The 14,113-nt window shown below is 38.1% G+C and overlaps 1 protein-coding gene across 1 annotated transcript in view; it reads right to left on the bottom strand.

The window, feature by feature from the left end:
- STK32B (serine/threonine kinase 32B) overlaps positions 1 to 14,113 on the bottom strand; it is a 159,142-nt gene that overhangs the window by 118,758 nt on the left and 26,271 nt on the right. Inside the window, exons 2-3 of the mRNA XM_039728892.1 lie at positions 11,046 to 11,101; positions 3,115 to 3,266 (exon numbers count right to left, since the gene is read on the bottom strand). Coding sequence (XP_039584826.1) covers positions 3,115 to 3,266; positions 11,046 to 11,101 — 208 coding nt within the window. The remainder of the gene's footprint in view (positions 1 to 3,114; positions 3,267 to 11,045; positions 11,102 to 14,113) is intronic.

Genomic DNA, 14,113 nt, shown 5'->3' with positions numbered 1-14,113 from the left:
TTCCCCTTACACCATGACATTACTGTTCCCTGTTAGATTAATATTCCAGTTTCTGAAAAAATGCAGGCTTAGTAGTTCCTGTTACAGTTCCTTTGTACATTTACAGTGCAATCAACAAAACAGTAAAATCTAGCTCTGAAAAATGAAACTAATCTAGCTGCAATTACTACAGAAGAAATGCAGATTCAACTGTTTCCTTCCATTACTGTGTCAGGAATTGACTCATAGGAGCAAAACTCATGGATTCGTGCCAATCATCCAATATAAGTTATAACTACAGTGTAAATGTATTTGATGCAAATTATTATTGCATCTAAACTGCAAGTAGAAATACATTAAACAGAGTTCTAGTTCACCAACAATCAATGAAAATGTTATTTTAAGAAATTATTTCTGGGAACAACATATTTAATGACTATTCCATTCATACTTGCAGTGTTCCTTTTCCCATGGTAGAAATAAAAATGTAGTTTCAAATATTAAATAAATGAAACATAATATGTTTAAAAGCTTCATATGGCTTGAACAGATGTGACCATTATTCATGGATCATTTATGATTTTTGTTCTTTGCCTTTGTTGCAGTTCAATAACAAAGTTCATTATTTGAAGATAATATATTGAAGATAATTATTTGAAGATAATCCATTATTTGAAGATAATAATAATTCATTATTTGAAGATAAGATTCATTATTTGAAGATAATTTCAAGTAGAATATCTTGAAATTCAGCTGAAATTTGAGGCAGAGAAGTCAGAGGTCTGGAAAATTCTACTGTAGCCTGCAAGTGTAGACACTCCATAAATATATAACAAATTAATTAAAATTAATTTAGGATTGTTCAAAGCTATTTTTTTAATAGAAACATATTTTAAGCCTGATACAAGGAAAGAGTTATTCAGGGTAGACTAGGTTAATTTTGGGAAGGTTCAGGCTCAAGATTTCCCTTTGCTGTCCCAGGGTGAAATACAGGTTCTCCAGCAGTTCAGCATCTCACTCTGGAGTCAGAGCAGTGTTTGAGGTGAGCACTTCAGGTGAAAATAATAAAGGCCAATTAAAGTATTTTTTGAAAAATTTCTACAATTCTAATTGTATTATTTTGAGTCCCTGAATGTCATAGAGCCTCGTACAAAACCACAGAACCACTGAACACCCTGAGTTGGAAGGGACCACAGGGATCGAGTGCAGCTCCTGGCCCTACACAGGACACCCCAAGAGTCACACCATGTGCCTGGAGCATTGTCCAAATGATTCCTGAGCTCTGTCAGGCTGCTGCTGTGACCCCTTCCCTGGGGAGCTGCTCCAGTGCCCAAACACCCTCTGGGTGAAAAACCTTTCTCTGATATCCAACCTAAACCTGCCCTGCCACGACTTCATGACTTTTCCTTGAGTCCTGTCACCAATCAGGAGAGTGAAGAGATCAGACTGGTCAACTATAACCATTGCTAGAGACAGCAAATATAAAACATTGTTAGTTCACTGAAGTATCTTGAATAATGTCCTGTTTGCCTGAAATATTTTGCAACTCTAGCGTACTATATTTCATTTTCTGCATTTCTCATACACACATAAAGTATAACATTTGAGTCTTGATATCCTGTGATGGTATCTTAGAAGTGCAGGAAGGATAAAAGGCATCATAATGCCCAGTGCATTTTAAGGTATTTCTTATTTCAAGTTTAATCTTTGGCATGGAAAAAGAAAATGAGAAAGAATATTTATTATCTGAGTATAATTCAGTAATGGGAATCTAGCATTCTTTTTGTTTCACAATAAATATTTGATCTTCAGTCTTTCAGCACTGCTATGTTTATCTCTCAGATCACATTAACCTATGACTGTTTCTGTGCAGTGTCTAGTTACACAGTGGATACTTCCACACCTCCTGATAAAGAACAAAAGTGTGTGGGATTTCAAAAAAGGTAGACAAACACATAACAGAGAACTCCACAGCCTCCTAAGATATATACCATATCTTTGACAGAGAAATACCAGGACTACAGCTTGCTGGAACCTTGGAAAATATACTGGGAAAGTTTTGTATTGCAGTCACAATGATGTATTTTTTTAAAGCCTTCAACAGGGTACTAGATTAGCTCAGATCATTCATATCAAGTGAAGAGCACATATGTATGTATATAATTAGGTCCTTTTGGACCTAATTTGGAGTCAATTTTGGGTTCAAATGCTTTCTATTAAATTGCAATTACACTAAAGCTGTTTTCACTCAAGACAACACAACTTGGCTTTTAATTTGTGAAAGGTGCTAACCTGGCACCAGGAGTGAGCTAAGGGATGGGCAGAACACTGTAGGTTGGGCAGTGACCTCAAGTAAGACAGCTAAAACTCACAAAACACAAGATCAGTGTGCATTGTAACCATCTCCAGCCAATCAAGCTCTTCACAGGCTGAATAATTTTCATATTGCAGTGGGTTATATCCCCTGCACCTTTTCATTTTCTGAATGACACAGGTCATTAGATAAGGAGGGAAACTCTGCATCCCATTACTACAATCACTACAAAAGCCAGCAGGCATTATCACACTACATAAGAGCCAGCAAATATTTTAATCTGCTGGTGTAGATGAAGCTAGTCATTGCTTGACCAGCATTTTCTCACAATCATGTGTGACCAAAAGATTCAGGGTCTAGCATGGAGAAGATACAGGAAATTCCAGGTGACAAAAAGGCACTTTTTTACTGTCCTGTGACAGTAATTTTTAGAAAGTAATTGAGTTTTGAATTTTCTCTGAATCAACTTTAAAAAATAAAATTAATGGTTGGATTTGATATTCCACAGCTTTATTAGAGAGGTTTAGTCCACGTATTGTCAAAAACAAATGGGGCAGGACAACACATTTCAACACAGTGTTGTAACAATTTGGAGAGAAACCAAAGCAAAAATGAACAGATGAATATGATGTTTAAATATTCCAATTTAAAAAAACACCTTAAAAATATTAATGAAAAATAAAATTCCCTGTGAAACCTAATACCTTTAACAAAAGAAGTCACCAAGTTCTTTTCAGCTTTCCAGCCTTCCATATTCTGAACTGATTCTGCAACAAGGAGAAAATGAGAGCTCCATGAAAGCATTTTAATGATTTTCTTACCACAGATTGACTAGGAAGGGATGTTCCAGGCCTTGCATTATCTGCAGCTCCCGGAAAACATTGCGAACTTCATCTCTCTCAATGCATTTCTGTTTATTCATATACTTCATGGCATACATTTTCTTGGTGTCTCTCTTCTGTACAATGCACACCTAATTGGCAGCAAAGTAAAAGAAAAATTTTGACACCTTGAGAAAGTGAATTCAATAGTGACTTTGGATAAAAGGAGTCTTTAATGATATTTCAATAATTCAGATCTGGATATTGCAACTGAGTAACACATTCACTTCACAGCTCTGCAGGATTCTTTGTAATAGACTGTAATTAAAAATTAACAAAAACCCAACCCTGTATAAGATGAAATGGGGACCCAGAAAAATATCATAACTTTCAGAACTTACATGGTAAAGCTGAGAGTAACATGCTGCAATGGCTGAAATCACAGGCTATTTAATTATTCAGAGAAATTGCTGCCTCCTGCCTAGGAAAATGCTCAGTCATTGTCCTCATTCCCACAAGTCAATATTCACATCTTGATTACTGCATCATAAACCTTGCCTGTGTTCCCAAGGCTCAATATTTCATCTAAATATCAGAATTATGCTCCCTTAATTACTGTTGAAAGGAAAAGAATTTTCATAGAGGTATTCATCATAGTATTTCTGAATTCACAAGAGACCATTACAATGATTTAGTCTCTGGCAGTAAACATCCACACTTTTACTTTTTTTTTTTGACAAAAGCCAAATAATGTAAATGCATGAAGAAAATCTTAGTCAAGAGAACTTCCACAGGAATTCTGGATTTCCTTTTGTCATGATATTTTGCCTTGAGAATGGAGCTGGAGACTGGCACTAGCACCACAACCAAGCATCAGGTTAAGTACAATTTTTGGTAACACAGAAATACTCAATTGTTCTAAATGTATTGGAAACATCTGGTTTAGGTATCCAAGGCCTGCAGTGTCTAAGTTCTGAGGTGTTCTGGATGCAGTTGGTGTGGGCATTATTCTTTTATTTGTATATTTAAATGCATGCACACATGCATGCTCCCATATTTTACCCACAAAAATTTACACTATACACTCATAAATTCATATTAAGAGATCAGATTACAATACAGTGACAGCCAAAAAGAAATCCCTTCTCTCTGAGTTTAAGGAACTTATGCACCCAATATTTAGGAACAATCAGGAGTAACAAACATCCCACAGCTGAAACTGGGAGGAACAGGGCCAGTAAAGTCAAATCATTTCTCTGAAACTCTGCTTTCATAAAGTGTGTCCTTGAGCACAAATCTACTCCAAATAGAGGAGTTAATAGAGCACCTTTAACCTACAATGATAAGGCATGATTAAGCAGTGTTTCTAATTACCTTTCCCAGTATCAGGACATGTTCTGCTATTAAGAAAAACAGGGATAATAACATTCTGTTTTGAGCCCATCAATGTTGCACAATGGTGAGTACTGAAGTGTTGTTTTATTTTTCACCTTGGACTGTTATGAAAGATCTGAAAATTGTTGATGCTCTTAAGATAACTAAAGGTCCACATTTGTATGGAAAGAACCCTGGCTGTGGAACAATGGGGAATTGTGTTTTGCCTTTTGCAGGAAGAAAAAGTAGCAAGTGGGATTGAGCTGAAACTGAGTGGGAAAAGTAGGGATGAAAATGAATTGTTCAAGCTCCCACAGGTCCTTCAAAAGCATAAGCAGAATTTTCAGGGGCAATTCCTGACATCCTGTCTTAGAATATATGGAGAATCCACTTTAGTGAGTCACATTATAAACTGCAAAATTTGGGGATTTTAGCTCAGAACCTCAGTCCAGAAATTCAGCCATGTACATTAGTTTGCATCACGATTTTCATGTACAACTTGGCCAAGAGTTAGGTGTTTTCAGAAGCCCCTCAGTCCATTACATTAAAAGCCTCCCTATAGAAGGGTTGACTAGAGAGACTGCTGAGAGAATGGGATTTTACTCAGCTGAGAAGTACAGGTTTGACCAATGTGGCCAATCAAGTTCATATGCTGCACCAAAATATGTAATGGAAACCAGTTTTGCAATGCTGCTGGGACTCCAGAAAGCACTCAGCTCTCTTACCTGGCAGTAAAGACAAGGGTGCTCAGCACAGCTGAAACAGACCTTCTGTTGTTGGTAGAAGCTTGCCTAACACACAGCTTAAAAGCAGAATGATAGTAAACATTTTCTAGCAATGTGTACCTACGCAAATCCTTTAACATGGTTACAAAATCAATAGGATTTTAATGAATATAATGAAGCTACTTCCTACTAAAAACCAGGAAACACAACCTGCAGCCATGTTGATGTTATTGTGAAAAATGCCTGACATTGCTATGACAGCACTGGATCATATTGGAGATCTTCCCTGGCATTTCTACCTTCCCTGGTACTTCTCCTGAACAGGACATCAATGGATTGAAATTTTCCACTAAAGCAAGAAAGAAAGGAAAAGCCCTTGAGCCCTTCTAACATGTGCAATCTTAATGGGAAATGTTTAAGTTGGGGTTTTTTTGTGGCAAGGGAGCAATTTTAAAATAGGGATAAACAGGTGCTCTGGAACCTCAACAAAAAAATTCCGTGATGACTCATTATGATGAAAGTCTGTGCAGAATTGCCTTATTTACATGTATCAGTATGGAAGCCTGTCACACTCACACTCTCTCCATTTTTCTGTGAATATCATTTACCAAAGGCCAGACAGTGTGATGATTCAGAGCAAACATGTATTCTGAACTCAACAACTATTCAGCTTCATAGTCTTAGAGAAGGACAGCAGCCATCTCCATAAGGCATGGATCTAAAGAGGTACAGGGGACTATCTCTGAACCTGGAATGGTTTTCCTCTAATGTCCCCTAAAGAGGCTGTAGATTGCCAGTTTGGATATAGGCATCTGTGTTGTACATGTTTAAAGGCAGGCATTATGAACCCCATTAATTTTCTCTGGAATGGTATAGTGCTATTTTTAAAAATCTTTTGTGAAAATATTCCCTTTCTAAAGGTTTTTTGGGTTTTTTTACTTCTCTTAGTTGTTATCACAGGGTGGTGTCTTTAGTTATTTCTGCTAGAAGGTAACAGTGAGCTGCCTTAAAACATATCATGTTAGAAGAAATTTGACCAGAGAGTGACTTTCTCTCAGATTTGAGGGAGGAAGCTAATAGATTATGGCTGCAGGGCCAAGCTTCATTTTTCACGAGCAACATGTGCTGTGGCTCACTTCTAAACTACCTTCTTGGATTTCCTCTGGTTTCACATGCAAAAGCCAGAGGAGATTGCTGAAGAAAGCTGCATAAAGCTGTGTTGGCAGAGAGCAACCACGGGTAGCTTCAAGTTCTTCCCAGAGCAAAAGATGGTGATGGCTGAAATATCAGACTTGCTGCAAAACACAGATTATTCCTGTTTCCCACTAGAAGAGACTTACAGCTGCTATGTGCATGGTGTGGAAAGAACAAGGTGCACTTAGTGTCAATTTTGGTCTAAATTTAGCACAGGAGTACTTAGACCTCTCATACTGCCTCCAGATGTGGTTTCACAACAGGTGATAAAAGAGGAGAGGGACAAACCCTCAGCCAGAAGAACCTCTGCATGAGGCCACTGTCAGGTGGAGAGCTGGAAGCTGGGGTGCTCACTCCCCCATGCTCCTGTGTGGTATTTTGCATCTCACATCAGCAGATGAGATGGGGCAGCTTTGGCTGCCATGAGGAGTCCCAGCCCAGCAAAGGGGCTGTGGCACTGCACGGGCAGAAGCTCTCACCCAACACAGAGGGCTACAAGACAGAAATCAGATTCACTCCAGATGGGAATTGATGAACCTGCTGTTGAGCATCTGCCTGAAATACTGCTCCCTTGTCTGTCCTACCCAAATACTGCTCCCTTGTCTGTCCTACCCATGTGCTCTGAAAAACTAGTTCTCATAGTCTTAGCCTACAAGCAGAGCTGGCAAGATTTACTCAAAGAAGCTGGAGAATGGATGTCTTTAGGCTGCCAGGGGATTTCCTTTAAACAGGGAGATTCATTCCCAGATTCCCCTGAGCAAAACATGACATCTGGAGCAGCCAAAGCATCTGCTTAGTATCCTTTCATATTAACTCAAACAAAAAACCAGGTCATAATACTGTCAAAAAATATTAATATTCTGCAGTTGTGTGCTATGTTGCTCTTAGGATAGAAGCATATTTTTTCTGAAGTATTTTGCATAGTATTTACCCTCAGTCAGTGCAGACATGATTCTGGGCTCCCATATGGTTTACAGGACTGTAATTTCAATTTTACTTCATCACAGGAAGTCACTGTTTTATTCAAGCAAATTAATCAGAACTAAGTCTTGTGTCTCAGCGTCTTAGACAAACAGAAGAGTTTGTACCTTGAAATTATAATTTGAATTCAATTTAAGGATGTTAGATTGTTTAATATAACTACTCCCATGAACAGAGAAGTCAGAGAAAATTGGTACTATAATATCTCTGAGAACTAGTTGTTACACCTGAATACAAATTATTTTGCAGCAGTAACCCTGCAATTATGTGGTTATTGTTGCACTAAAGGACAATGAGAATTCTTGTATTTCAGTCCTCGTTCATTTTGTACTTATTGGATGATCTTCAAATATATAATTTTTTCAATATTTTATTTGAAAAGAGTGATGGCTCTACATATAACAATATTGAAAAAAAATAGCCAGATGAAGCAGGAGACAGCACTTCTATCATATCATGTGTCCCTGTTTCTACTGTCTCTGCCCTTGCAAAGGAGCATTCACCATACAGGAAAATAAAACCATCCTTTCACACCATACAGGAAAATAAAACAAGCCTACTTTATGAAGGCTTCGTTGATTTTGATCCACTCTTGTCCACGGCACTCAGAAAACTGGTGAAAGTTTCTGTATTTCTACAGAAATATCTAATTTTTTTACAGTTTATATAGGTGTGGTTCTTGTGAACCCACTTTGGGGAATCTATATTGGTGAAAATAGAGTTGCACGATCCTCAGAGAACATGTTTAAAGTATGAGCTCCCTCTAAACTTAAATCCTTATTTTGCAGTTGTCAAATGCAACAGGAACGTTCTTGGTGTAACAGGTTTCTTTTTCCCAGATGAGTACAGGCTTCTGACAAATCACCTTGTTTTTCCTTCCATGGGCAAGGGAAAGAAAGAAGCCCATTTTAAAATGACCTATTATAACATAGCCAAAAGCAAAACATGGTAAATCAGTCACCATTTCAAATGTCTGTCTCTGTGAGTCAGTCTTGCCTTTATTGTTCATTTAGAAGCCTCGTTGCTGGCAACTTTTCCTATTATTGTCCTTCTGGAAGTACCTGGCAGCAGAAAATGTCAAAAAAGGATGCAAGACTGTTAATCTCTATTGCAGGGTGTTTACTGCTCGGGGTCTGCTGTGCTCTAGCATCTTGCAGAGTGTAACACCATGTTCAGTACCACGCTTTCTTAAACTGCCTGCTTCCTTTATGGCTCCTCTGTGGCCTTTTCTGTTTTCTGAGAGCAATAGGATGTTTTAAGACATGCTCTATTTTTTTTTATTTTATCGCTCTTGGTACAATATCTCTGTCTCTCTCTCTCAATATTTCTTAAATTACTCTGGTTGCCACAGCAACCGCAGGCCTGTGCAGGATATTGCTGCAGGAGGTATCTGGCACGGCAGACCCCTGTGCTGCTCAGCTCTCTCTCGTGCACAGAGCTCAAGGTGATGCTCAGCACCTCAGCTCCTCCACGGGGCTGCCTGCCTCAGCAGCTGGCACCTGTCCCCCCGCTGGCTTCAGAAATCAGCTCCCTGCCTTGCCTTTGGCATTTCCAGTTCACAGTCACATTTGCTGTCACAGGAACTCCTAGGCCGTTTGGTACCAAACACTTTGTATCTCAAGTTGTTGTCTTTTCTGACAAGTGGCCACCTGCTTTCAGCTGCTGCTCTGTACCCAGTTCTTCTTAGGGACACCTTAAGAGCAGGTGCCATCTCCTATAAACTGTTGCATATTTTTCAGGAAAAGATACACCACAGCAGTTTTGAGGAGGGTAGGTAGAGTAACCCCAAGCATGCTCTTTTTTTCTGAAAAAAACCAAGCTCACTTCAGAGGTGTCCTTTGAGAGCCCAGGTTGCGCCTTGTTAAGGGACAGGTACAGGAGGTGAGGTCTGAGGCTGCTAGCACCATCTCAGCCACAGCTTCTGTGTAAGTTGGCTGCTCTTTTGTTCATGCCAAATGATGGGCAAGCTGTGGCAGAATGTGTGTGGCCACCCATGGAGCAGTTCCCACACTGCTGGGCAGGCACATGCAGGTGCCCAGATAACACCCCAGGGATAATACCTGGGGTATTGTCTGGGCAGACAGACACTGGCACAGAGCTGGGGTACTGTCTGCTGCACACCCAAAGAGGCACAGACAGGGCAGGGATCAGTGGTGCCCCAGCAAGGTGCAGGGCACTACTGTAAAATGAGCTTTCTGGCTTCAGTGACCTTGCTTTGCCAAGGTGATAGCAGCTTTTTGCTTATGCTTTGGTCTTCATAAATCCAGGAAATTGTTTGTTTGTTTGTTTGTTTGTTTGTTTGTTTGTTTGTTTGTTTGTTTGTGGAAGACCTTTACATTAGTTATGTTTAGTATATTCCTGTTACTAATAATTCCAAGTACATTGGAAGAGGGCAGGTTAGAAATTCTGATGAAACAAGTTTTGTTTGTATATTAAAAATTTTGTCAAGTGAATTCAGAAGTGGGCAATTTGAAGCCAAAAATGCTGAACTCTGATCTAAGTAGCTATTCCTCTGTGAGGGTCAACATGATTTGGATATGTCTTTTACTTTTTTTCCTGTACATAAATTTCACTCTTGGACCTTCATTTAGTTTGACATGGTATTCCACCTCTGTATTGTGATAATAAACAACGACAGATCTCTGCTGCCCTGATTTTAAGGGGTTTTTAAGTACCTTTTTGCCCAAGCAGGATATACTTCTATTGACCTCAAAGAGGGTTTCTGCTGAAAACTACTGAATTGAATAAGGACTGTGCCATGAAGGACCATGCTGTTCTGCAAGAAGTATTTCTGGCCTCTCTAAAATTAAAGTCATTGTTCTGCATGGAGGCCAAGAACCAGAAAAATCCTTTGTGTGTTCTTAATGTATGGCTACAGAAGTGCCTCACCAGCACTGAGCTGCCATACACTCAGGAATCATTGAAATCATTGAAATCAAGAGCCAGACAGCTGTTGTTTGATCAGTCACCTGATCAAGTATCACTTATATTTCACCTTCACATGTAGTCCTGTGAGAAGTGGTTTCTAATAGTTTTAAATAGCATTTTCTCAGACTTTGTGGCTTTTTATTTGTATTATATGTGGCTATGTGGCTTTATATTATAGATTTAAAACCTTGTTATAATCACTATTAGTAGGAAATAAATGTTGTCTGCTCAAGTGTAAACAAACCATTAATCTTCTCTCTTTCAGAAAAATCCTGTTGAATTGAACAAACATTTACTCAATGATCATAATTATATTGTATGTCAGTTTACACAGTCCCAAGAGGATTTATTCTATGTAAAATGCCTTCAAAATACTGCAATTATTTTAAAGACACAAATAAGCTCAGAGATTTAAGAACAAGATCACTTGGTGGACTGTCTAAAGAAGTAGTCTGTACCTACCTTTTTGTTGATTTTTGTTTCCAGGACAGATTTCTAAGCTCTGCTAATCTCCATTTGGGATAATTAATTATTATAATAATTTTTGCTCAATTATTTTTAATGAATAATATAAATAATTTAATGAAGAGACAGTTCATACTGGTGCTTAGATGTTCTTAAGAAGGAAAAGGTTACAAAAGCTATATTCTTTCACCATAATCAAGCCAGAAAAACACAAAGGTATTCCCTATTAGACATTAAGCTGCGCAAAAATAAATTGATTCTTACCTTTCCAAAACTCCCTTTCCCAATAGCCCGCAATATTTGAAAGTGGTCAAAGTTAACTGCAAAATAAAGGAAGAGAAGAAAAGGAAAATAGTTTGTAGTGTGCTAAGTCAGAATCAGAAATCAGATAAGAAAAGAAATTACAGTGTGTCCAACTAATGTATTTTTACAATGTGGTATTCCATTTTTCCTCTTAAAACACCAAATATACTTAATAGCTAGCAAAGAAGAAGTTTCCTTTAAAATATGCTGCATTTATTTTGTTCCTCAATTCATCCTGGATCAATGTTTTCAGTGCCCAGTATCTCCAAAAAGAAATATATCTCTGTCCTAACCAAGTAACAAGACAAAAGTTATAATTTTGCAGCCACTAGCAAAAACTGCTCAGCATTTTCCAGAAATATTGAGATGTACTAAAAGGACACTGAATAATTCAAGTAAGTAACACCCTCTACCTACAGATATGTAATAACACATGGTTAGTATCTTTACAGTAGTCACTCTTCAGGATAATTCCCATACTTTGTTACAGTGATGGAAGCTTGTTCCATGATGAGGTAGTATGATCACCAAAGTTTCCCACCTTAATGCAATACACAGTGCTAATATTGTAAGACTATTTCATAATTTAGCATAAGCTTGTTTTGTGAGGTTGCATTTATGTTGGAAGTGGAATGGATTTACTTGCACCTCAAGAAAATCTGACAGCACAGCCTGCTCTAGACACTGAAGTGCTTTGCTGGTAGGGTGAATGAGATTTCATTTGTCAGAAATACCATTTTTATTGGTGTTACATGAGTTTAAACACAGCATGACCTTCAAATCTTCATTGGTATATCTGGTGGTTTTAAAAAAATTCCAACATCCTGAATAAAACTGATGCAAAGTCACTGAAATACAAACACGACAATGTGTGATACAGTTTTTACGGTTACTTCTCAGAAAAAATCACACTTAGAGCTAAATTCAGTGAACCAGAGATGACAAGGTTCAGTGCAACATAACATGATTTTTTAAAATTAAAACTTATATTCCTGGCTTTGGCCATGGACCTTCATCTATGCACCTGTCATTGATATAACAGTAACCAGCAAAATTGTGGAGACAGACCATCACTGGAAAAATCATAGAACCATACAATGGTTTGGATTGGAAGAGACATTAAAGATCATATCATTCCAACCCTCCTGCCATGGGCAGGGCCACTTTTCCCTGGACCAGTCTCTCAAAGCCCCATCCAACCTGGCCTTGAGCGCTCCAGGGATGGGGCAGCCACAGCCTCTCTGGGCAGCCTGGGCCACGTCCACCCAAAAATATGGTAACAAGAACAAACACAACAAAAATGTGACACCTCAAGATGAAGGAGAAAATTCTATAAAACTCATAATACAAATATTTGCCAAAAAAGTTATCCATCTCAAGCTAAGCTTTGCGTAGAAAGTTGAAAGGTTGATAGCTATCCAGCCTCTAAAACGGGTTAATATCTTACTTTCTCTGTTGCAATAATATCTCATTTACACTATTAACACCACAAAGAATTTGTTTATTTATGCTTGCTTATACTGCCTTCAAGGAAACATGGTTGCTCCTTTCATTAGTGCAGCATAGCAACCACCTTCCTGGTAATTGCTGGAGACAAATCAAGCCCAGAGCTGACAGAGCTGAGAGCAGCAGACTCTGCTCTGCCGGAAACAAAGGTGGTGAATACAGCAGCTTTAGAATTTGGATACTGAAATAAAAATGCATAACCTTGGAAAGGATTTATAATCTGCTTGAAACTGAAAATTGGGGAAAAAAATTTGGACTGAATCCTGTGAGAGTTGGGGCTGCCCAGATGGGTGAGAAGCAGGACTGTCTGTCCGCAGCCTGCAGCTGGGGTCTCTGCTGAGGGGTTTTACAGTGGGACACTCTCTTGCAGTTCTTGCAGTATTGGTCTGATCAATGAGATAATCAGTTCAGCAAAACCCCCTTCCACATAAACTTACATCCACCTAAATCCTGTTCCCACAGTCATCCCTCCAAGTGCATGACTGGGCTGTCTAAGATGACCCTTCATTTAGGTAGGAATTTAACACAGTGTAGAAACTATCCTGAACAACATGTTAATCTCATTAATTTCTTTGATAGGGAAAATAATCCAAAAGTTCAGCACAGAATGCTGGTGGTTTTTGTGTCACTCCTCTGTTTTCAAACTTTCTTATGTTTCTGCTTATTTCTGCTAAAGTTTTAACAAGCATGTTCCTTAAAAAAAAGCTTATTTTGAATTTGGTCTTTACCTTGCAGTCATTCAGCTGAGTCCAGTTGCCAAAACAAGTGAGAAATTGTTGAAACAGTCTGTAATTATCTCAATTTGAGTCAAGTCACATTTCAGTAATACTTGACTATATTATATTCTGAAATCTGACATGTTTTGAAATACATCAGTTTGAAGAATGAGTCTGTTTTTGTAAAACTAAGATTAAGCATTTATCTGTAGCTATGTAAAGGATATTTTTTTATTGTCCACATAACTTCTATTTCTCTGCACTTCCATCTTTCCTGTGGTTATTGCTCTGAATGACTAGAACAACTTAATTTTTTAATTAGATTATTTGTAAATTGGACTTCCATACAAATAAAATTATTAAATGAGGCACTAGAACATGGAGCTGAAGATGGATTAATAGTAAGCTAAATAAGTGGTTAAAAATCATAGCCACAACAATTGATCAGACTTTCTTAATTTCTATGTTTAACTTGAATAGAAAGTGGGATGTTACATTTTCATATCTTCAATAAGAAAAAAACAATAGAAAGTGGGATGTTACATTTTCATATCAAAAACTATTTTTTTCTATAGCTAACAGTCCCATGAGCCTTATTTAAATTAAGGTACAATGACTGTAATGCATTTTTTGCAAGAGAAAATAAAGCCAATTTTAAATGACTGAGAAAATATGTAAACATGCCTGAGCCTGCATCTAAAATGAGCACGGCTTGCAGCCACTGTGGTTTTCTGGAAAGGGATAATTCACTGGAGGGAGACAAATCAGTCTCTTTTGATCATTCAGACATAGTCCAAACATTGCAGA

The sequence above is a fragment of the Passer montanus genome, unplaced genomic scaffold (genome assembly GCF_014805655.1).
Source record: "Passer montanus isolate IOZ18808 unplaced genomic scaffold, ASM1480565v1 scaffold67, whole genome shotgun sequence".
NCBI lineage: Eukaryota > Metazoa > Chordata > Aves > Passeriformes > Passeridae > Passer > Passer montanus.
The sequence above is the reverse complement of the archived record's forward strand: the minus strand, read 5'-3'. Positions and strand labels throughout refer to the sequence as shown.